The 25,298-nt window shown below is 36.7% G+C and overlaps 1 protein-coding gene across 1 annotated transcript in view; it reads right to left on the bottom strand.

Moving 5' to 3' along the window:
* PSMA8 (proteasome 20S subunit alpha 8) overlaps window positions 1-25,298 on the bottom strand; it is a 40,892-nt gene that overhangs the window by 5,335 nt on the left and 10,259 nt on the right. Inside the window, exons 2-4 of the mRNA XM_037127853.2 lie at window positions 22,049-22,175; window positions 11,865-11,989; window positions 5,009-5,131 (exon numbers count right to left, since the gene is read on the bottom strand). Of these exons, the coding sequence (XP_036983748.1) occupies window positions 5,009-5,131; window positions 11,865-11,989; window positions 22,049-22,175 (375 nt within the window). The remainder of the gene's footprint in view (window positions 1-5,008; window positions 5,132-11,864; window positions 11,990-22,048; window positions 22,176-25,298) is intronic.

The following is a 25,298-nucleotide window of genomic DNA, read 5'->3' as shown; positions in this document are numbered from 1 at the left end:
CCCAATAACCATTCTTCCTTTGTGACAGGACTCTAGACGATGTTATTTCCTAGCCCCCATTATCAAAAGGAATCTGCAAGTGGAAGAAACCAGGTGGAATTTCTTGGGATCTTTGCTGCCTGGAATGCAGACATGTTGGTTGGAAGTCCAGCAGACACTGAGAGCAAGGGAAAAGAACAAGATGATAACAGAGACAAACACCAGCAAGTGCCTACTTTCAAACTTCTCATTATGTGAGAAAAATAAACCCCTATGTGTTAAGAACCATCACATCTCTGCTGGTACAAGTAAAAAACAATACCTCACACATATACCTCTCGGTGAATCTTGTGACACACACTGCCCCATCCCCCTTCAGAAGTGAAACCTTTATTCTTACAGGTGCTGAAAGCACCTATAATGGCAAAGAGCCCTCAGATCTTAACTTTCTTTGGGAGGTGCCTGGGTTAACAAGGACTGCCTCACTCAAGGTCATGCACTCTTTTTGAGAGGTGGCCAATATCCAATGACTGACTAAGTGCTATTAATGTCCAGTCCTCTCATTTCAACTTGGAATAACTTTGAAGAGCCACCCCAGATCCAGAGCTTCAAAAAGGGTCCATGAGGTCTTTACTGAGTCTATTCCCTCTGCCTAATCCTGTTCCCTTCCCTTAAACAAATGCTGATCCTAAAAAAGCACTTCCTAATATGAGGGGAGACCCCCCAAAAACAAAACAAAACCAGAATTATCTTCTGGACAGTGGGCTCCTTGTAGTACAGGCTTCCCCTGCTTATGTGAGTGTTCCAGAAACCCATCTGTATCAGTGTACCACCTGGTGGTGGCGTGAGAGGCTGTGTGTATGGCTGCAGTGAATTTTTTCTGAAGACTCAACACGTTTGCCCCTTTCATTGGTGATTTACGAGCATACCTGCCCACTTGGCACTGAGTGTTCAGCAGACTCTGGCTGAAAAAACGGTATGATGCCTGTGCCCCACCCTCCCTACTCACTGATCTTGTGCCAATCAACCTTTTGTTTTGTATTTCCTGGATGAAAAAGTCCTCAAAGGGAAATGTTTTGCTGATACGGAAGATATAAAACAAAAAATGTCAGGAGCACTAAAAGGCATCAAAATCGATGGTAAGTTCAAAAAGTGTTTTGAGCAGTAGGAAAAAAAACGTCTTGATAGGTGTATTGCAACAAATGGACAGTACTTTGAAGGTGACTGAGGTTTAAACATGGAAGAATGAATACACAATTTTTATAAATAAATTCTTTTTTTTGATCCTCCTCATATACTTCCTAAATATGATGGTTAAACAGCCTTTAAAAGTCTTTTCAGTCCTGAGGTTCTATGTGTCTATGGCAGTATTTTCCAAAGAATACCAGAATGGAGAAAGGGCTCTAAACTGAAGTAATCTTGGGGGGTTACTGCTTGGGCGGTAGGAGATGTACAGTGCTTTTTAGAAGATCCAGAACTTAATAATACTTAGTAAATTTCTTTAAACAAACATCTCCCAAAATTTGAGAGCTTATTTACTTTTACCAACTAACATCAAAAGAATTATTTTGAAAACGCTGTCTGAAGTATATATCATTAACTCTGTTCCTGTTTTGAAGTACTACTGACAAGAGCAAAACATAACTCCCAAAGCTTTACCATTGTTAGTTTTGTAATACTAAGCTTTGGTCATCTGAAAAATACTGCTTCACTGAATTATAAAGATCTTTCAAATACTGATTCATTTGATTTCTGTAACAGCAAATAATTATGCTTTTTAATTTCATGATCAATCTCATCAGAGAAGTCTTTACTGAGAAACTGTCAAGTTCATTGTGGCAAATATGTTTTCCAAAATTTTAATTTTTGTTTGAAAGCTTGAATTATCACTGGCTACAAATAGTGTCAGTTGTTTCCTTAAAATAAAAGGCTTGGATCATTCATTCTTTTTAAAAAAATATATTTACTTACTTAATTTTAGAGAGAAAGAGGATGAGACATTGATTTTGTTGTTCTACCTATTAATGCATTCATTGGTTGCCTCTTGTATATATGGCCTGACCAGCGATTGTACCAGCAACCTTAGCTTACCGGGAAGATGCTAACTGAGTTACCCGGCCAGGGTTTATCATTCATTCTTGAAAAGATGTCCTGCCAAATTTCCAAGTCTGAATAACCACAGTTATTCTATCTATTGTTCTACCAAGGAAAATGAAGTTCCATAAAAAATGGGCTAGTTCAGCTTACAACTCAAACAACTGCATAATGTTTTTCTTCAAAACCACCAGTGTACCTACAGTAGATGTGCTTTAATAAAGCATACTTCCAGTACATAACATAGAATATTCAAATGTGCATACTTAAGAATGGAATTTTTAAATAATGTTTAAAAAACTGAGATATAATTGACATATAACATTATATTAGTCTTGGGTATATAACAATGATTTGATATTTGTATACATTGTGAAATGATCACCATGATAAGTGGTTAACATTCATCATCACACAGAGTTAAGTTCTCTTCTTATGATGAGAAAAAAGATTGAGATTTAATAAAATTGATAATTTGTACTGTTTCATCAAAGACAGTTTTGTGGAAGTTGAATTTATTTACTACAAATGCATAATGGTAAAGAATACAACGAATCTAGCTGGGTGGTGTGGCACCAGGAATTTTAACCCCCAGTGCTCTTACACCATCAGTGCAAATGTCCACACAGTGAAGAAATCAAAGTATTGTCCTAGTTTTACTATGAAAATACTTTTTACCTCATGGATAGGCACCTGAAGACTACATTTTGAGATCTGCTGCTTTATTCTATGGCTATGTCCTGTAACCTTAAAAGGCCAAGAAACTCCTACACAATATAGATTCCACATAACCCACCTGTAAGTTTCTAACATTGTATCTTTTTAAATTAAAATAATCTGGGAAATGACTGGATGGCTCCTTGTTATTTAGTTTCCGTAAGTGTCACCTCCTTGGAGAAATGTTCCTCTGTACAAAATCTAAGTCAGCTCCCTGTTGTGCTCTAGGTCATGGTCCAGCACTTCAGTTTTATCATTACACTTACCTCTACTTAATGTCCAACTAAACAAAGAAAATTGTAAGTTGTAGAGTGATATAAATAATACAATAATAATTATATAAAAATTTAAAATATGCAAAACAGTGTCTATTATTTATAGATACTTCTATGTGCAGTGAAAGTGTAAAGTTATGCATAGAAAAGTAAACATCAAATTTAGGAGAGCAGTTTCCCGGAGCAGGTAGGAGGAGATGCAGTAGGAGGGGAATGAGAGAAGAAGGATACACAGGAAGCTTCTCTAGCATTCAAGCTGGCTGGTGGTTACGGGAGTGTTTTAAACATTATTTTCATTAGTCTGTACTATTCCACTTAAAAAGTGACTTTAAGCAAATATGGTAAAGTGCCACACCTATTTAAACTTGATGAATACATGCATTTATTTTTAAATTTATAATCTTAGGTGTATGTTTGAAATGTTGCACTAAAAACAGTGATTTATCTGAAAGCTAAAACTTGAAACTGTCCATGCTTCTCCCTAACTGCTTTCACATTGAGTTCCATGACTTGTACCTATTTAAAGTCTTTGCTCTTACAGCATGTTTCCACTTGCCTATACATTATCAAAATTTCTCTCTTCACTATATCATTTTCATAAATCTATACATATTCCAAAACATCTCAGCCATTCTTTCTCCTCTGTTTCACACCTTAGATCCATTAGGAAAGCCTCACACCACTCCTCATCTAGCAAAATGAAACTGAAATCTAATCACTTCTCACCATTTCTAGCACTTCCTTCTGCCTGCCTCAAATCACCTGGATTTTTATTACATTACCTGCATCCATCCTTTCCCTCTCTCCATGTATTTTTCTCATGGTAGCCAGAGGATCATTTTTTAAAAAATTACTTAATATTTCTGTTTTGCTATCATTGACTTCTGTTCCTGCTCAGAGTAAAATCACAATATGACAAAAAGTCTGGTATTTGTAGCAGGTAAATTCATAGCTTCTGATTACCAATAAGACTGTCTAGGTATCTTAAAAGAAGATGTACAGCTAACATGAGTATTCCGATCTTTGTGGTAAGAATATAATCCACTGTTTTTGCTGGTTTGGTTACTGGTTGATAAAACTGTATGAGGGTACTCAGCTCAAATCAAATACTTTAGTTAATACAGGCTTAGAAATCAAGACAATTATTTTCCAATTAATTTATCTGCTTAAAAAATAGTAAAATAAACTCTTCATAAACCTATTTTAAGGCCTAAGTAGTTAAACTTTTAATGGAGTCAAAATCACTTAGAACCTATAATGTAAGAACTCTCATATATGAGAATAACTCATTATTCTTATATATGAGAATATACAAAAATTCACTTCTGAAAACTGGTACTGGTTTTGCTAGGTCCTAGATTTTTGTGATATTAAAAACAGTTATTAGTTGAGTACTGAAACAAGAATAATGACTTAACCAAAAAACAAACTATATTCCAGGAATTATATGGAAGTAATTGCAATGTACTGACACATAAGAATAAATTCACAGTTTGTGGTGCTTTGACTCTCCTAGAATAGAGGATGCATTAAAGATTTCAGTATGGAGTTTATAAGCTCACTTAATCCTTTGTTAAAAGCTGAAAGATTACATACTTCTACTCAAAGCAAGCAACAATATGATGCAGCACTACTTTGGAAGAATGAACGATGAACAAGGAACTGGATATTTCTTTTATTTGGCCACTTGTATACACTTGGGTTTGCCACAGCTTTTCAAATATAAGGAGAAGACCCTATGATTAATAAGCCAAAGTATTCAATATTTCTCTATCTGCCAAAAACCATCATAATTGCTGACTAGCTAAATGGTTACATAAAGTTTCTACTACTATCAATATTTTAATTAAACAATTTTGTCATGTCCTTGAAAGTGATAAAGCATTTACAGTGAATACATTTTTTTCAACTTCTAAAAATACATTAAAAAATTCATGATTCACCTTCCAAGCATGATATGTACCAGAGGGGTCAGTCTGATATAATCTTGGGATACCATCATCATCAAAACCTACGATTAAGGCAGAAATACCAAAAGGTCTTCGTCCATTGCTTTGAGTATATTTCTGAAAAATAAAATGTTTTCATAATTACTTTCTGTATAGGTCCTACAAAGGCCATATTATTATTTATCAAGTAACAAATTCTAATAGTGAGGTATTCTTGCCAAAGTGATCTTCTTTACTGATTCTTAGTCTGTATATCATTAAGATCTTCTTCCTTAAATTTCTGGACTAACCTCAAATCCGTGATGAAATTACAAAAAAATTAATGTATATAGTCTATACAATAAAATCCTAATAAGTTTGCTGATATAGGCGCTTAAAGTTCTTCTCTTGTTGCTTCATATAAATTTTGGTCAGATAAACAGATTGCAATCTCTTTAACACAGCAAACAACTGTCTATGCCACACCACTTCGGTTCCTAGTAAAGCTGATTTTAGCAAATTGTACTTTGGGATCGTGCCATGGTTTACTTCGGGAGACACTACAATTGTTATTATTAAGTATTCTTACTTAACTATTATTACCATGTATATTCTGTCTATAATATACTAAGTTATCTCTACATAAAACCCCAATAAAACATTTCTTTCATTTCAAAAACAAGGGTATCTTTGTTTCTCTTGAAGAAAAAGCGTGTTTTTCCCTCACAGACAACAGGACACTGGAAACCAACTGTATTTTTTAGTTCAGTGCCGGGCACTTCCTGGACCTGTGCTCCAGAGAGTGGAATTCACACTAACCCTGAGACTGGTGCTCCTGGAAGCTGTGCAGTGGCAGCCTCGACAGGGGGCGCAAGACCGCATTTGTAGGCAGCTTTAGAAACTGTATGTGTGTAACTTTGTGGCTCGAAATAGCTCTATACCCAGCTTTCTTCCTGGACTCGTCTGTGTATTATCTTTTTTATTTTTACATTTCATTATATACGCATTTTAATAAGCCACTTCGAATTATAGATGCAAATAACTGGGTTACACAAACATAAATAAACTCTTAAAAAATAAAGAGTTTATGTTTTAACTTCTCTGTATCCCCTAATGTTCCTAGATCATACCAAACTATAAAGAAGATGCTTTGTAAATATACCTTAGAGGACAAACCCTATTTTAGTTTATTTGGTTAATTAACCATTTTTTAAAATAAAAAGTAATACAGGCACATGGTTAAAGTAATTTAAAAGTACCAAAAGTGTATCTAAAATATATAACTGTTTTGCCTAGAACTCAGGACACTCTCCAGTGGCAACTTCACTGTTACAGTTTTAAAATGTCTACTTCTGTAAATGTTCTATGCATAAACTTTATATTTCTAGAAGAAAACCTAAAAATTACAATTGGGAATCTTGTATACACAATGTTTTACACCTTCCTTTTTACTGGATAGCTTTATAACCTCTGGGAAAATCAAAGCAAATTAAAAAAAGCAGAAAAATGTAAAAATGTTGGATTTCCCAGCTCCATAAATTAAACTTAAAGAATAGACCAATTTTTAAATAAGTATATAATTTACAACTTTAATATAAAGAATATATGGTGTATAAAATTATCTCTACAGGGACAAATGGTAAAATCCATGCCAGAAAATGTTCTAAATGTTGTAAAACGTATTAAATCATTTAATCCAACTCAACAGAGGAGGTATTACTGTAATGCTCACTTTATAAATAACAAAATTGAGGAAAAATAGGCCAAGTAGTATTACGCCCGAAGGATTAACTGGGAAGCAGCAGAGCCAGGATTCAAATCCCAAAATTCTGGCTCCTGAGGATACATTCTTAACCACTGGAGGGCACATGTCTAAAGGGAAAATAGTTTATTTTAGGAGAAATGAAAATAATGAACCAATGTGAAAAAAATAAACTTCCCCAGAATTATAAAATATAATTTAAAACAACTATACAAGCACTAGGTTGTGCTTATTTGCAAAATAAAAGAAAAAAATGCTGATGATCCTTCAGGGATATAATTATGCATTGTTGGTTGCACAACAAAAATTGGTTCCATCTTTTTAGAAAGTAATTTAGCTATATATAACAAGAATCTTAAAACCAATTATAATCTCTAATCTAGTAATCCCATACTGAAAATTAATTTAACAATATAATTCAAAAAAGAAAAATAAAAGCTGTTTCAAAGATAGAGTAATGTTATTAAAGTAGCCATTTGAGAGCCAGAGAGGAAATAAGAAAATGAAAGAAACTAGAAACAACCTAAAGAATTACTGATAGCAACTAAAAACAAGAGGTCCCAGCCAAGATGGAGGCATAGGTAGAAATGCTTTACTTCTTTGCACAACAAAAAGAAGGATTAACAACCAATTTAAAAACAATAAACAACCAGAAGTGCCAGAAAATCAAACTGCATGGAACTCTGACAACCAAGGAGTTAAAGAAACATTCACCCAGACCAGTAGTGGGGGTGCAGATGGGAGATGGACAGGACCCACAGCAAAGTGGTAAACCACGCTGATGAGGTGGGGCTGGCTGAATGGGAAACTAAAGACTCACAACTAGCTGTAAAATACTGCGGGGGTTTGCAACAGCATGCGAATCTCCCAGTCTCACAGGGGCATTCAATGGAAAGTGGGGCTAAAGTGGAGCAAGCCATCAGCATTGTCCCCTCTATGGCCCCTCCCTCACAGACAGTGCCAGCAAAGAGGGTTGCCCCACCCTGGTGAATAGTTAAGGCAACATAACAAGTGTGCCAAGACAAAGAAATATGGCCCAAGTGAAAGTACAGATCAAAACTAAAAAAAAAAAAAAAAGAACTAAGCAATGAGGAGATAGTCAACCTATCTGATGCAGAGTTCAAAACACTGGTAATCAACTTCCACCAAGATGGAGGCATAGGTGGAGACGCTGTGCTTTCTCACACAACCAAGTTTAGAGACAACAAAATATTAGCAACAGAAAACAGCCAGAACACAGAAAATTGAACTTTTCGGAAGTCCGATAACAACGAATTCTCCAGCCTGACTAGTAATAGGGGCGAAACCAGCAGCTGGTGAAGCGGGGTTGCACAGGAAAACTCGGTCAGACGGACTCAGGCTCGCGGATCCTAGTCATGGGGTTGCAAAGGGCCGACCCAGTGAGTGACCTAGGGAGCGCGACCCAGTGAGCCACTGGCGGATCCGGGGAGGGTGAAGGGCGGCGGGTTGACAGTGCTGGCGCATTGCTGTGCAGATAGACCGGCGAGGGAGTGGGCAGTGAGACAGGACCAAGCAGGTCCCAGCGACAGGAGGCAGCAGAGATGGCCACCATTTCCTGGTTCTGACCCCACCCCCACATACAGCATCACAACCCAGTGACCTGAGCAACCCGAGCGACCAGAGCGACCCTGCCCTGGTGAACACCTAAGGCTTCGCTCCTCACCCAGCAGCAGGAAGCAGGAGAGGGGGACGCCATTTCCCCACTCTGAACCTGCCACCACATACAGCATTGCAACCCAGCGACCCCGCCCTGGAGGCTCCGCCCCGCCCCTAAGGCTCTACTCCTCATACTTAATGGGTGCGAAAAGACCAAAAATGGCTCAAGAAGATCTCAAAGCCCCAGAGCCCATAAATCTGAGTGACGAAGAAATAGCAAAACTTTCAGATGCACAGTTCAAAACACTGGTGATCAGGATGCTCACAGAACTGCTTGATTTTAGTCACAAATTAGAGGAACATTTGAAGGCTAAACTAATTGAAATGAAGGGAAATACACAGGAAACCAAGAGTAATGGAAAGGAAACTGGGACTCAAATCAAGGGAGTGGACCAGAAGGAAGAAAAAAATGACCAACCAGAAAAGAATGAAGAAACAAGAATTCAAACAAATGAGGAGAGGCTTAGGAACCTTCAGGACATCTTTAAACGCTCCAACATCTGAATTATAGGGGTACCAGAAGGAGAAGAGGAACAGCCATGAGTGGAAAACTTATTTGAACAAATAATGAACAAGAACTTCCCCAATCTGGCAAAGGAAATAGACTTCCAGGAAATCCAGGAAGCTAAGGGAGTCCCAAAGAAGTTGGACCCAAGAAGGAACATACCAAGGCACATCATCATTACATTAGCCAAGATTAAAATGAAGGAGAGAATCCTAGAAGCAGCAAGACATAAGGGGACAGTCACCTACATAGGAGTTCCCATCAGACTGTCAGCTGATTTCTCAAAAGAGACCTTACAGGCAAGAAGGGGCTGGAAAGAGGTATTCCAAGTCATGAAATCCAAAGACCTACAACCAAGATTGCTCTATCCAGCAAAGCTTTCATTTAGAATGGAAGAGGAGATAAAGTTCTTCTCAGATAAGATCAAATTCAAGGAGTTCATCATCACCAAGCCCTTATTATATGAAATGTTAAAGGGACTTACCTAAGAAAAAGAAGATAAAAAAGATGAACAGGGGAAGGAGAGCAAACTCACAGTTATTAACAACCACATCTAAAACAAAAACAAACTAAGAGGACAGCTAGATCAGGAGTGGAAACAGAAATGAAGATCTCATGGAGGGTTAGCAACAGGGGAGTGGGAGGAGGAGAAAGAGGGAGAAGATACAGAAAATAAGTAGCATAGATGGTAGGTAGAAAACAGATAGGGGTAGGGTAAGAATAGTATGGGAAATATAGAATCCAAAGAACTTGAGACACATGGTCATAAACTAAAGGGGGGGAAATGGTAGGGGTGGGGGGGTGCAGGGTGGAGGGGAAGGAAGGGGGGGAATAGAACAACTATTGGCATAATCAATAAAATAAAAATTTTAAAAAAACACTGGTAATCAGGATGCTCACAGAACTGACTGAACTCGGTCACAAAATGAAAAAAGTGAAGGCTATGAAAAATGAAATAAAGGAAAATGTACAGGGAACTAACAGTGAAGGGAAGGAAACCGGAACTCAAATCAATGATTTGGAATAAAAGCAAGAAATAAACATCCAACAAGAACAGAATGAAGAAACAAGAATTCATAAAAATGAGGACAGGCTTAGGAACCTATGGGACACCTTTGGGTGCTTCAACATCTGAATCATAGGGATGCCAGAAGGAGAAGAACAAGAGCAAGAAATTGAACACTTATTTGAACAAATAATGAAGAAAAACTTCCCCAATCTGGCAAAGGAAATAGATTTCTAGGAAGTCCATGAAGTCCAGAGAGTCCCAAAGAAATTGGGCCCAAGGAGGAACACACCAAGGCACATCATAATTAAAGTTACCCAAGATTAAAGATAAGGAGAGAATCTTAAAAGCATCAAGAGAAAAGGAGACAGTTACCTACAAAGGATTTCCCACTAGACTATCAGCTGATTTCTCAAAAGAAACCTTATAGGCAAGAAGGGGCTTGGAAGGAGTATTCAAAGTCACGAAAGGCAAGGGCCTACATCGAAGATTAGTCTATGCAGCAAAGCTATCATTTAGAATGGAAGGGCAGATGAAGTGCTTCCCAGTAAGATAAAGGTAAAGTATTTTATCATTACCAAGCCCTTATTTTTTTTAAGATTTTATTTATTTATTTTTAGAGGGATAAAGAGAGAAAAACATCAATGTGTGGTTGCCTCTCATGTATCCCCTACTGGGGACCTGGCCTGCAACCCAGGCATGTGTACTGACTGTGGAGTTGAACCTGCAACTCTTTGGTTCACAGGCCAGCGTTCAATCTACTGAGCCACAACAGCCAGGGGACGAAGCCCTTATTATATGAAATCTTACAGGGACTTAGCTAAGAAATAGTAGAAGATCAAACACTATGAACAATAAAATGACAACAAACTCATAACTATCAACTGAACCTGAAATCCAAAACAAAAACTAAGCAAACAACTAGAATAGGAACAGAACCAGAGAAATGGGGATTACATGGAGAGCTTTCAGTGGGGAGCAGGAAGGGAAGAATGGGGGGGAAGGTACAGGGAATAAGAAGCATAATTGGTAGGCATGAAATAGACGGGGGGAGGTTAAGAATAGTATAAAAAATAGAGAAGCCAGAGAACAGATATGTACCACCCATGGACATGAACTAAGGGGGCAGGTAATGCTGGAATGTGGGGGGGAGAGGGTGCAGGGAGGAGGAAGGATAAAGTGGAGAAAAAAATTGGGACAACTGTAATAGCATAATCAATAAAATATACTTAAAAAAGAATTACTGATAGCAACTAAAAACTATTATAGGTATACTTCTGAGATATTGCAGGTTGGGTTCTAGAGCACCACAATAAAGAGAATTTATCACAATAAAGCAAGTCATAATCTTTTTGCTGGTGGAGGGTCTTACTTTCAATTTGTAATAAATGTAACATCTATGAAGTACAAAAATGTGAAGCATAATAAGAGGAGATCTACCTGTATTTAGTTACATAAAGACTATGTTGGCATATATAAAAACACATAATAAATAGAAAAATACTGGTATCTATCACGATTATACTTATGCTAATGTACTTAAACTCAAGAATTCAGAGGTCACACCTGAACCTGATCAGCTGTGTTTAGGTTTGTTGGCGAAAGAATCATGGATACTGCTTTGGTAAACTCTAAAAAATGGTTCTCATTACTTTATCTCCAGAAGTGAAGAAATACCCTTAAAATATTATATTTCTTGCTCTTTTAAATTTTAATATAATTCTCAGAACCAATACTGATTGGGATGCCTACTGATCAAGTCAATTCATTCCACTGGAGTAAGAGTGTAAATAGGAAGTTTGGGAAAGATTAGGAATCTAGTAGATTTAACAGACTAAACAACTGAAGTATTTCCATGATTAGACCCATAATGATAAAGGAGGAAAATTAAAGCAATTTGTTGCTATATTTATTGGCTTACCTGTTTTAAGGTTGCTATGAAGCGAGTTATATATTCTACAGTGACCGGGTCCTCAACCGTAAGCTTATGGCTCTGGCACTCCACACGGGCTCTGTTTATGACTACTCTAGCATCAGCAGTCAGTCCTATAGAAGTAGTTGATACGTTACAAAAAAGAATGACTTCTTTCATTGTCACAAGCAGTTTAGCTACCATAAAATCTTTCTTACAATGTCCTTTGTGTTTTTAATGTACATCCATTATAAAGACTTTGTAAAATTCACTCATTTGACATTCTATTTCCTTCAGGCCTCAGTTTGATGAATTCTCATTTACTTTTTAAAGAAAATGGCTTTAAAGAACAATGTTTAAACCCCAATGTTAAGTAAAGTATTTCCCAAAGATTAAAATGGTTTTACTCACAATAGCTAGGCTGGTTATTTGGGTTTATTAAATATATATTTTTAAATCTTTGTAGTCATATTTTTAAAAACTTTTTTGGGGGAAGATAGCAATGGAAGATTGTTCAAAGGTTGATGGTTTATCTTGATTCCCAAACTAATATACTTATTACCTAAACCACAGAATAAGCTGCATTTCTTATTATGAAAACAATGAAATTACACTTCATTATCAAACACATATTCATTGAATTCAAACTTCATTCAATATAGTTGTGAAATATCTCTTCTTAGCTTTTTGTATAAGATTAAGGGTTTGAAAATCAAAAATGTTAAAAAAGAAAACACATTGCCTTACTTTTGTCATGCCAAAAACATCATGTAATTAATTCCTACCACTTCTGTAAGGAAACAAAATGTTTCAGTTAAAAAATAATGAAGTGACCAAAAAGTTAAACAGATGCAATTATATTAAAGACTTCTTTGCCATTTGACCTTTCCAAGGTCATTTTGTTTCTTTCCCCATGCTGTTAAAATCATTTTTCCCGAAAATTCATTCCCAAAGTCTTTGAAACTTCCATTTCTCATATACCCACCAGTATTTTGCAGTTACAAACTCTTGTTCTCTTACCATATCATTTCAAATCTTGTTTCTAAAAATCTGAAAGAATAGCTAGTCTCTGAAGATGGTTAATAACAGTCAACAATGAAGAAGCTGTCAGAATATGCTGCTGTAAGAATCACAATCAGTGAGTTAAGGAAAGAAAAACTGATTCTCTTCTTTTTGCACATGCTGTCTGAGATAAAGAAATGGAAAGAGATTGATTTAGCTTATCCTATGAATTAAAAGCTTTGCTCATTTAGAAAATATGATCAGAAAGGAGATTTCTAAGTATTTTCCATTTACAACATAAATATGATTGGAAAGTAGAGAAACATAAATGTATCAGACTTAGAAAGTAGTTCTGTAATTGATTCAAAGGAAAAAAATTAGTGATAAATTTGCCAAACCATATGAATAACATAGTTGTGTGTATGTGTCTGCTTTTAACATAGTAAGTGGCAATTATGCTAATCAATATTAAATGGCTAGGAAAAAGAGAACAAATTCTATTTAAAGGTAGCACTGAATATTGTAATTTCACTTTGTTTATAAATAAGTAAATACAGAAGAAATAAGTCCTCAGTCTAGTGCTCTTAAATTTATACCACAGTTTTACCTGAAGATAGCACAATGTAAATTTTATATTATTAAATGGAATTCCACCTGCTACATGAAATAATTTCTTTTCAAATTCTTTTATTTTTTTTCACCTAAGGGCTGTTTTCTGAACATCAAAAGAACAATATAACAACATCAGCAAAGAATGTAATTTTTTTTCAAAATGGAACTCTATTTCTTTCTGATATGTGCTGATAGTAAACTATTCCAACAGAAAGAATAAGAGGTAACATATAATTTCACAATGTATAAATAGAATTGTATCATACACACTTTTTATAACCTACTATTTCAAATATATATTATGGATACTTTCTCATGCTAATACATACAGATCCTACCACCTCCTTTTTAAATGGCCACTAAATAATAACAATGATGTAGTAGTAGTGGTAATAGTAATATTTGTTAAACACTCACATATGCCAGACATTGTTCTAAATACTTCTTATGTATTAACTCAATCCTTGTAACAAGTAGACACTATCAGATGACTAAACAGGGACAAGAAACAGTTACATACTGTAGGGAACTGCTTTGCATGGTGTGGAAATGTAGCCCAGCCTCAATGTGGAAAATCAGTGGGGAGTGAGCAGCATGCAGAATCATGCTCATGGAGAGGTTTTTCTGTGGGGAATCAGTCCTGCATTGTACCTAGACTGCTATGAAACTTGCTTTTGCTAAAACTCCCTTACCCTGAATTGAGGCAGAAATGCTTACTGTAACTTCCTAAAATCTGAGCTAAACCTCCCAAGTATGGAGTGTGACTGGTTTATCCACTTTTCTCTTGGTCTGCAACATTCTTCTCTTCCAAGTAATTAGCAACATTTTTCTCTTGGTTATCTGTAAAAGGTAATCACCTGCAGTGAACCTGTGCATAGTAAATAAGGACTACTCTCCATGTAATGTACCCAAAGAAACAATAAAAGCCTGGCCAGGCAGGGGCTGGGGCCCTCTCACCCTCTTTCTCACAGAGAGTGGCCATTTCGTCCCTTTTTCTCCACAGGACTTGTTGTCTGTGTGTATTTGTCCACTAGCAGCCACAACATACACAGATCCTGCAGGCCAGGATCTGCATCAATATACCTTGCCCACAGTCACAGGCACAGTGGACAATAGAATCTGGTATAGAATTCAGTTGGTATGATTCTAAAACCTGTATTTTTAAGCAATTGCTTGGATATACCATGATTTATTGCACCAATTCTCCAATAACATACATTTAGGTATTTTATAATTTCAAAAATCAATTGACATGTAAGGAAAATGTTAGTAAATGCTCATTTTACTCTCTAAAGAAGCTATATACACTAAAATTATCTTTAATGTATAGTTAAATACATTTAAATTATTTTTACATTAAGGTCAGAAAGATATGTTTACCAAAGTTATCATCCCATCATTTATATTAAGATGGTTACTTTAACAAAATCGGTAAGCCTTTAAGTAGACTTATCAAGAAAAAAGAGATGACCCAAATAAACACAATAAAAAATGAAAGAGGAGAGATTACAATTGATACCAAAGAAATACAAAGGATTGTAAGAAATTACTATGAAGAACTATATGCCAAGAAATTTGAAAACCTAGGTGAAATGGACAAATTGCTAGAAAAATATAATCTTCCAAAACTAGACCAATAACAGCAAATGAAATTGAAGCAGTAATCAAAAATCTCCCGATACACAAAAGCCCTGGACCAGATGGTTTCGCAGGAGAATTCTACAAAGCATTTAAGAATGAGCTAACCCCTATCCTTCACAGACTATTCCAAAAAATCCAAAATGATGGTAGACTCCCAAACTCTTTTTATGAAGCCAGCATCATCCTAATCCCCAAACCAAATAAAGACATAACAAAGAAAGAAAACTTCAGGCCAACATTGGTGATGAACATAGATGCTAAAATCCTCAACAAAACATTGGTAAAGTGCATTCGGCATATGTCTAAAGATCATACACCATGACCAAGTGGGATTCATCCCAAGGATGAAAGAATGGTGTAATAGTTGCAAATCACTAAATGTAATACATTGCATAAACAGAACAAAAGACAAAAATCACATGATCATATGAACAGATGCGGAAAAAACATTTGATAAGGTACAGCACCCATGTATGATAAAAACATTCAGCAAAGTGGGAACATGTAGAAGGAGCATTCCTCAAAATAATAAAGGCCATATATAAGAAACCTACAGCCAACATCATAATCAGTGGGCAAAAACTTAAAGCTTTCCCACTAAGATCAGGAACAAGACAAGGATGTCTGCTTTCACCACTCCTATTCGACATAGTATTGGAAGTCCTAGCCATAGCAATCAGACAAGAAAAAAAAATAAGAAAAGGCACCCAAATTGGAAAGGAGGAACCAAAACTGTCATTGTTTGCAGATGACATGACAATGTACATAGAAGATCCTATAGACTTCACCAAAAAACTACTCAACCTAATTAGTAAATTTGGCAAAACAGTGTGAGATACAAAGTCAGTTTTCAGAAATCAAAGGCATTTTTGTACACCAACAATGAAATATCAGAAACAGAAATCAGGGGAAAAAAAATCCCATTTTATATAGCAACAAGAAAAAGAAAGTACCTACAAGTAAACCTAACCAAGTAAAAGATCTGTACTCAGAAAACTGAATAACACTGAAGAAAGAAATTAAAGAAAAACAAACACATGGAAGCATATTCTGTGTTCGTGAATTGGAAGAATTAACATTATCAAAATGTCCATAATACCCAAAGCAATTTATAGATTCAACGCAATCCCTATTAAACTACCAGTGATATATTTCACAGATATAGAACAAATACTTAAGAAATTTATATGGAACCATAAACGATCCTGAATAGCTGTAGTAATTTTGAGAAAAAAAGAACGAAGTGGGAGAGATCACAATACCTGATATCAAACTATATTACAAGGCCATTGTAATCAAAGCAACCTGGTACTAGCACAAGAACAGACACACAGAACAATGGAAGAGAACAGAGAAACCAAAAATAAACCCAAAACAATGGTCAATTAATATCTGACCAAGGGGAAAGAAGCATAAAATGGAGTAAAAATAGTCTCTTCAACAAATGGTGTTGAGAGATCTGGACAGCTACAGCAAAAAAATGAAACTTGACCACCAACTTACACCATACACCAAAATAAACTCAAGGTGGATAAAAGACTTGAATATAAGTCATGACACCAAAAAAGTCCTATAGGAAAAGATATCCAGGAAAATCTCAGACACTCCATGCAGCAATATTTTCCCTGATATGTACCCTAGAACATGGGACATAGAGGAAAGAATAAACAAATGGGACCTCTTCAAATTAAAAAGCTTCTGCATGGCTAAAGAAAGCAGTATTAATGTGAAAAGAGAAATAACTATATGGGAAAACATATTTGCCAATGATACCTTGGACAAGGGTTTGATCTCCATAAAGAATCTACACAACTCCACTCCAGGAAGACAAACAACCCAATTAAAAAATGGGGTCCCCGGCTGGTGTAGCTCAGTAGATTGAGCGCAGGCCTGCGAACCAAAGGATCACGGTTCAGTTCCCAGTCAGGGCACATGCCTGGGTTGCAGGCCAGTTCCCAGCAGGGAACTCACGAGAGGCAACCATACATTGATATTTCTCTCCCTCTCTCCTTCCCTTCCCCTCTAAAGACAAATAAAATCTAAAGGAAAAAATGGACAAAAGACTCGAACAGACATTTTTAAGGAGGACATACGGAGGTCCCAGAGACATATGAAAAGATGTTCAGCATCACTAGCCATCAGAGAAATGCAAATTAAAACCACAATGAGATACCACCTCACACTGCTAAAAATGGCCATCATAAACAAATCAACAAACAACAAATGTTGGAGAGGTTGTGGGGAAAAGAGAACCCTAATGCACTGTTGGTGGGATTGCAGACTGGCACAACCACTGTGAAAAACAGTATAGAATTTCCTCAGAAAACTAAAATGGGAACTGCCTTTTGACCCAGCAATTCCACTGCTGGGATTATATCCTAAGAACACTGAAACACCAGTCAAAAAGAACATATGCACCCCAATGTTCTTAGCAGCACAATTTACAATAGCCAAGTGCTGGAAGCAACCTGAATGCCCATCAGTAAATGAATGGATCAAAAAACTATGGTACATTTACACAATGAATTACTATGCCGCAGAAAGGAAGAAGGAGCTCCTACCCTTTGCGACAGCATGGATGGCACTGGAGAGAATTATGCTGAGTGAAATAAGCCGGGTGGTGAGGGACAAATGCCATATGATCTCACCTTTAACTGGAACATAATCAACGAAAGAAAAAAGCAAATAAAGTATAACCAAAGACACTGAAATTTAGAACAATCTGACAATAGCCACAGGGGTGGAGGCAGGGGACAATGGGGAGAAGGTGGTAAAGGTTTTCAGGAACAACTATAAAAGACACATGGACAAAACCAAGGGGGCGTGGAAGCGGAGGAGGGAGGTGGGGATGGCTGGGGTGGGGGACTGTGGTGGGGGGTAAATGCAGACGACTATACTTGAACAACAATTAAATAATTTTTTAAAAAGATGGTTCCTTTAAAAATATTTTCTTTTATTATAGTAAATATACATATAATTTACCATTTTAAGCATTTTTAAGGGTATAGGTGAGTGGAATTAAGTACAGTTACATTGTTGGGCATTTATCACCATCCATCTCTAGGACTTGATCTTTCCAAACTGAAACTCTGCATTCTATTTTCTGTATCTATGAATCTGACTCTAGTTATCTCATATTCTGCAATTGGAATCATATAGTAATTGTCCCACTGTGAGTGTTCATTTCACTTAGTATAATGTCTTAAAAGTGCACATCCTTGACTTAGTCCTAATCTTAGAGTAAAGCTTTCAGTGTTTCATCATGGAACATGATATTCACTGCAGGTTTTTCTTATGCATACTTTAAGATGTTGAAATAATTTTCTTCTACTTCTAGTTTGTTGAGTGTTTCTATTATGAAAGGTATTGCATTTTGTCAAATTTGTTTCTCTCCATCAATACAGATGATCATGTAGTGTTTCTGTTGTTCTGTTAATGTATATTACATTGACTGATTTTCATGTTGAATAATTCTTGTACTTCAGGAATAAATACCTGTTAGTCCCTTTAATCCCTGTTAGACTGTTTATTAATCCCTTTAATAGCTGCTAAATTTTGGGTTGCTATTTTGTCAAGGATATTTACATCAATATTTACAAAGGATATTAGGCTACAGTTTTTTCTTGTAGTGTCTTTGTCTAGCTTTGTCATCAGGATAATGCTGGCCTCACACAATGAGTTTGGAAGTGTCCTTTGATTTTTTTTGCAAACATTTGAAAAGGATTGGTATTAATTATTTAAATGTTTGGTAGAATTCACCAGTGAAAACATCTGATCCTGGACTTTTCTTATTGAGAGATTTTTGATTACTGATTTATTCTTTACTTATTAAACATCTGTTGAGATTTTCTAATTCTTCCTGATGAACTTGAAGTAATATGTATGTTCAAGGAATTTGTCCATTTCTTCTGAGTTATCTCATTTGTTGGCAGGTCACTGCTCATAGTGCTCTTCTGATCTTTTTTATTTCTGTGAAATCATTCACGGAAATAAAATATCTCCTTTTTCATTTCTGATTTTATTTGAGTCTTATTCTTAGTCCATTTGACTAAAGGTTTGTCAGTTTTATTAATCTTTTCAAAGAATCAACTCTTGGATTTGCTGCTTTTTCTATTGTTTTTCCATTCTCTATTTCATATATCATTGCTTCAATCTTTCTTTATTATCTCTATCCTTCTGTTAGCTTTGGGTTGTTTGTTCTCTTTTTCTATTTCTTAAGATATATACAATGGAATACTATGCAGCGGAAAGAAAGAACGAACTCCTACCCTTTATGACAACATGGATGAAACTAGAGAGCATAATGCTAAGTGAAATGAGCCAAACAGCTAAACACAAATACCATATGTTCTTACCTGTAACAGGAACCTAATGAACAACAACAAAAAAACCAAACGAGCAAAACAGAACCAGACACATGGAAACAAGAAAGAAACTGATAGGGACCAGAGGAAAAGGGAGAGGGGGATAAGGAAGGAAAGAATCAGAAGAGTTTAGTTAACGAACAAGTATAAATGACCCATGGACATGGACAACAGGGTGAGGACTGACTGTGGGAGTGGGGCAGGGGAAGTGGGCAGGGCAGGGGAGACCTACAGGAGAAAATTGGGACAACTGTAATAGAACAACAATAAAAAAAAGATGTAAAATTAGGTTGCTGAAGTCTTCTTTTTTAATGTAAGCATTTATACGTAGGAAATGGCCTTTCAGCACTGCTTTTGCTGTATCCCATATGTCGTGTATGTTGTTATCATTTTCATTTATCTCAAGATGTTTTCTCATTTCTCTCGTAATTTTTTTTTTTTTTTGATCCATGGGTTTTTAAAGAGTATTGTTTAATTTCCATGTGTCTGTGGATTTTTCAGTTTTCCTCCTGTTGTTCATTTCCAGTTTTATTCCTTTTGGACAGAAATGATACTTTGTATGATTTCAAATTTTTTTCCTTTTTGTCTTCTCATAATGCCAGGTTTATGAAGGGGAGATCTCCCCAATAAGCCAATAGAGTCATATGCAGCTTACACACAGAGACGGGGAGCTTACATGATAAAAGCAAGCAGAGCAAGTATCCGGGTTAAGTCTGGATCTCTGATGGTGTCTGCGGATGAAGAGGCAAGTGTGGGTCTCAAGTCAGGAGCCCACAGGTCAGTGGCATCACGGGTCTGGTGGGATGGAAGTCCCACAGGGCTCACAGTGTCATCCTTGCTACAGACAAGTCTGAGCATTGGGTGGTGGGAGCTCTGAGTTCTTATTCAATCTTTTAAACTTTATTAAGACTTGTTTTGTGGTAAGAAAACTTCTTTTTTAAAACAGTAAGGTAAAGATTTTTTTTTTTTGCTCAACAAGGTTTTTAAACTTCAATATAGAATTATGACTTGAAAAAAAAAACGATTAAAAAAAGCATGCTCTTCCCCCCTGGGAACACGCCTGTGTCCCTCCCTTCCCCCTTTTCTTCCCTCTCAGGCGCCCATCTCCTAAACCCTAAAGGACCCAGGAGACTTGCAACCAAAGGAACAAAGGGCAGTGGCAGCTCATCTGGGCTAAGCCCCTGGGGCCATTTCCAAGGCCCCCTTTTCTCTGACTTCTCAGTGAGCCAAAGCAGCCCTGCCTAGGCTGATCTCTTTCCTATCACATTTCTAGAGAGCCAAAGCAGCCCCACCTCAGCTCTCTCCTGTAGCTACTTCTATTCTAAGCCCTTCCTTGTTTCACTGTTGTCAGCTTTAATAAACATACTCTCCAAAAAAAAGGAGAGAAAAAACCCTAACATGAAACATGTCTTATTTTCTATACAGATGTAAATAAGCACATGAAAATATGTTCAAAATCATTAACCGTGAGGCAAATGCAAATTAAACCCACAATGAGATATCACTACTCACCTATATAAAGGTCTAAAATAAAAAATAGTAACACCAAATGCTGCTGAGGATGCAGAGAAAAATGAATCACTCATGCACTGCTAGGGGGAATGTAAAATAGTACAGCCACTCTGGAAAACAATATGGCAGTTTTTTATATAACAAAGCATGTATTATCATATGACCCAGCAATTTTACTCTTGAGCATTTATCCCAGAACAATGAAACCTGTGTTCAGGTTTTTTACACAGAAAGTCTGTACATAAAAGTCTATTCCAACTTTATTTGTAGTAGGCAAAAGCTGGAAACATGTCCTTTACTTCTTTGTAAGAGTGTGGTACATCCATACTATGGCACACTATGCAGCAATAAACAGTAACAGACTATTGATATACGCAACGACTTGGATGAATTGCAATGGAATTATGCTAATGAAAAAGCCAGTATTAAAAGGTTACATACCATGTGATCTATTCACATAGCAGCCTCAAAAATGACAAAATTATAGAGATGCAGAAAAGATTACTGGTTGCCAGAGGTCAGAGATTTAGAAGAGCAATACCATGGGTAGCCTCGTGGTAATGGAAGAGTTGTGTATCTTGATTGTGGTCATGGCTCCATGGATCTAATAAAACTACACACACATGCAAATGGGCGCATGTAAAACTGATACAATCTCAAAAAAATCTGTGGCTTGTGACAATGTCAATTTACTGGTGTTTGAAGAAGTTACCAATGGAGTAAACTGGGTAAAAGATGAAGAGATCTACTTTGAGGGTTTTTTTTTGTAATTTCCCGGTCTTAATTTATTTCAAAATAAAAAATTAAAGAGGAAACAGCTACCTAAAATTACAATTAAGATAATATAATGGATAACTTCTGACATTTATGTCCATCAGAAATCCTGGTTTACAGAGTTATTATTTTCCAGAAAAGACAGGGTATATACTGTTTGTGTTTAATAAAAAACGAAGTATAACTGCACACGTTGTATAAATATAGCACCACAACAACTAGTGGGGCCAGATGTGTTACCCTACTACACCAAGACACTCTCTATCGTTATTGTACGTCCATAAGTACCTGCAAAAGCCATGCAGACGTGGTCGTCAAGGGCACAAATTTTCCTCACAGTTCTTTCGTCTTGAAGCTTGGCAACAGATTTTTTTTCCACCCCAAGTACAACTATATTGGTACCACGAATTCCAACCTGAAAAGTTAATTTTAAAAAATAAAGTTGATTGTCAGTTTCAACATTATATGAAATTATAAAACATGACTTACAGAAAAATGCTTTTTCTTAAACATTTAAGAAAAGTGAAAAAGTAGACTTCTAAAAAAACTCAAAGAAGACATAGTCTAGTAGAAACTGGATGGATATACTACAAAACCTGGAAGTATGAATACAGAACAATTTAAACCAAAATGGCAGATGCTGGAAATCCATGTAGATTTCTTATTGACAAGGGCAGTACCAGTACTGGTGATAGCAGAAATAGTATAGAAGGTTAAGTAGATATATTCTGAAAGCTCTCCCATCTATCTCTTAATTTAAAGGGATAGGGATTGGAGGTCATAAGCAGCCAAGAGAAAGACTAAATGCCCTCACCCTAGATCACTGATAAACAAAACCTCAATTCAAACAAGAATAGAACAAGAATTGCTACTGCTCCTCCCTCCACACCTTCTTTTGGGAAGGAAGTGAAAAAAATCTAAAGAATAATGTACAATGGTAAAAGTTTTCAAACAGGGACTTCTGGGGAACATGGTCATATTCTCAGGGGTTAAGAGAAATCTGTAAGAATTCTTTAAAATATATTTTACCGATTATGCTATTATAATTATCCCATTTCCTTCTCCCCTTTATCCCTCTCGCCCTGCATCCTGCTCCCACCATCATTCCCACACTTTAGTTCATGCCCAGGGGTCATACATGTAAGTTCTTCAACTTCTCCATTTCCCATACCATTCTTAACCTCCCTCTGTCTATTTTACACCTACCATTTATGCTTCTTATTCCTTGTACCTTTTCTCCCTATTCTCCCTGCTCCCTGCTGATACCCCTCTATGTGATCTCCATTTCTGTGATTCTCATCCTGTTCTAATTGTTTGCTTAGTTTGTTTTTGGTTTTTGGTTCAGTTGTTGATAGTTGTGAGATTGTTGTCATTTTACTGTTCACATTTTTAATCTTTTTTTTTAGATAAGTCCCTTTAACATTTCATATAATAAGGGCGTGGTCATGATGAACTCCTTCAGCTTGACCTTATCTGGGAATCACTTTATCTGCCCTTCCATTCTAAACGATAGCTTTACTGGATAGAGTAACTTTCTATGTTCCTTGCCTTTCATGACTTTGGATACTTCTTTCCATCCCCTCAAGTCTGCAAGGTTTCTTTTGAGAAATCAGCTGCTAATCTCAGGAGAACTTCTTTGTAGGTAACTGTTTCCTTTTTCTTGCTGCTTTTAAGATTCTTTCCTTATCTTTAATCTTGGGTAATGTAATTATGGGTCCAACTTCTCTGAGCTTCTTTGGGACTCTTTGAGCTTCCTGGACTTCCTGGAAGTCTAATTCCTTTGCCAGATTAGAAAAGTTCTCCTTCATTATGTTCTCAATTTCTTGGTCTTCTTCTTCTCCTTCAGGCACCCCTATTATTTGGATGTTGGAAAATTTAAAGTTATCCCAGAGATTCCTAAGCCTCTCCTCATTTTTTGAATTCGTGTTTCTTCATTCTGTTCTGGTTGGATGTTTATTTCTTCCTTCTGGTCTAAACCATTCATTTGTGTCCTGCTTTCCTTCCTTTCACTGTTGGTTCCCTGTACATTTTCCTTTATTTCACTTTTCATAGCCTTCACTTTTTCCTCTATTTTGCAACAGATTTTCAACCAATTCTGTAAGCATCCTGATTACCAGTGTTTTGAACTCTGCATATGATAGGTTGGCTATCTCTTCATCTCTCAGTTATATTTTTTCTGGAGCTTTGATCTGTTCTTTCATTTGAGTCATAATTTTTTTGTTTGGTGTGCCTGTCACATTGTAAGAGGTGGAGCCTTAGGTGTTCATTAGGACAGGGCAACCCAGAGTGGTGATATTATCTGTGGGGAAGGGGTTCAAGAAGAAACAGTGCTGCTTGTTCAGCTCCTGGCTGGCTTTTAGTCACTTCTGCTGCTATTCAGGAGGAAATTGGAGCCTTCTGGTGCTGATTCCTGGATGGGTGGTTTTGTGTATGTTCTAGGACCCTGTGGGTTTCTCCGACAAACTCTCCTGTGAGCCTGAGAGTTTCTCCTGTTACCTCATCCCCCACAGGGTTTTTCAGTTAGAGATTTTGAGGCTTTATATCCCCAAGCTGGAACCCTGGGTTGCATGGTCTGTTACATTCCTCCTGATTTATCTGCATGCAAATGTAAAACCATCTGCTCTGCCAGCCACCGCCTTGCCGAGAGTCCTCTCCACCCCGGCTGCCTGTCTCCGCCCCTCCTACTGGTCTGGATGAATTTTTTTTTTTAATTCCCTGGTTGTCAGACTTCTATACAGTTTGATTTTATGGAAGTTCTGGGTATTTTTTTAAAAGATTTTATTTATTTATCTTTAGAGGGGAAGGGAAAGAGAGAGGAAGAAAAATGTCAATGTATGGTTGCCCCTTGTGCATTCCCCACTGGGAACTGGCCTGCAACCCAGACATGTGCCCTGACTGGGAATCAAACCGTGATCCTTTGTTTTGCAGGCCCACACTCAATCCACTGAGCTACACCATCCAGGGCTGGTTATTTTTGTTTTTAAATTTGCTGTTGTCCTTCTTTTGGTTGTGTGAGAAGGCAAAGTGTATCTACCTCTGCCCCCATCTTGGCTAGAAGTCCTCTATGAGAATTTTAATTTGGATTACAATGGTAATCTAAATATTTTGATATGGTATTTGTATTTGTGATTGTCTTGTGGTCAAGTGTGATTATGTTGTACTGTTTCATGCAACATAACGAAGAAAAGAGGCACATTCTGAATTAGTATTCTTGTAGTAAAAATACAGAACAGATTAAACACAGAACTATACATGAGATTACATCTTTCAATTAAATAAAACCTAGGCAATTTATCAAAGCTTTTGCTCCCTCACTGCATTCTGTCAGTTTATCCAAGAGGCCTTCCCTAACCACCATCCTATCTAATAGACACGGTGAAGTTCAGGCCCTATAGGGAACATGCGTTCTTATCAAGTCATGGGGCATTATAACAATTTCACATATATTAGGACTCAAAGAACATCTCAATATATTTCCTACACTGAAACGAACCAATTTAAATTCACTGATCACAAGACAATACAGTAATTTTTATAA

Source organism: Artibeus jamaicensis, unplaced genomic scaffold (genome assembly GCF_021234435.1).
Source record: "Artibeus jamaicensis isolate MK-2021 breed Jamaican fruit bat unplaced genomic scaffold, CSHL_Jam_final contig_354, whole genome shotgun sequence".
In the NCBI taxonomy this organism is placed as follows: domain Eukaryota; kingdom Metazoa; phylum Chordata; class Mammalia; order Chiroptera; family Phyllostomidae; genus Artibeus; species Artibeus jamaicensis.
This window is presented reverse-complemented; position numbering and strand designations above follow the sequence as displayed.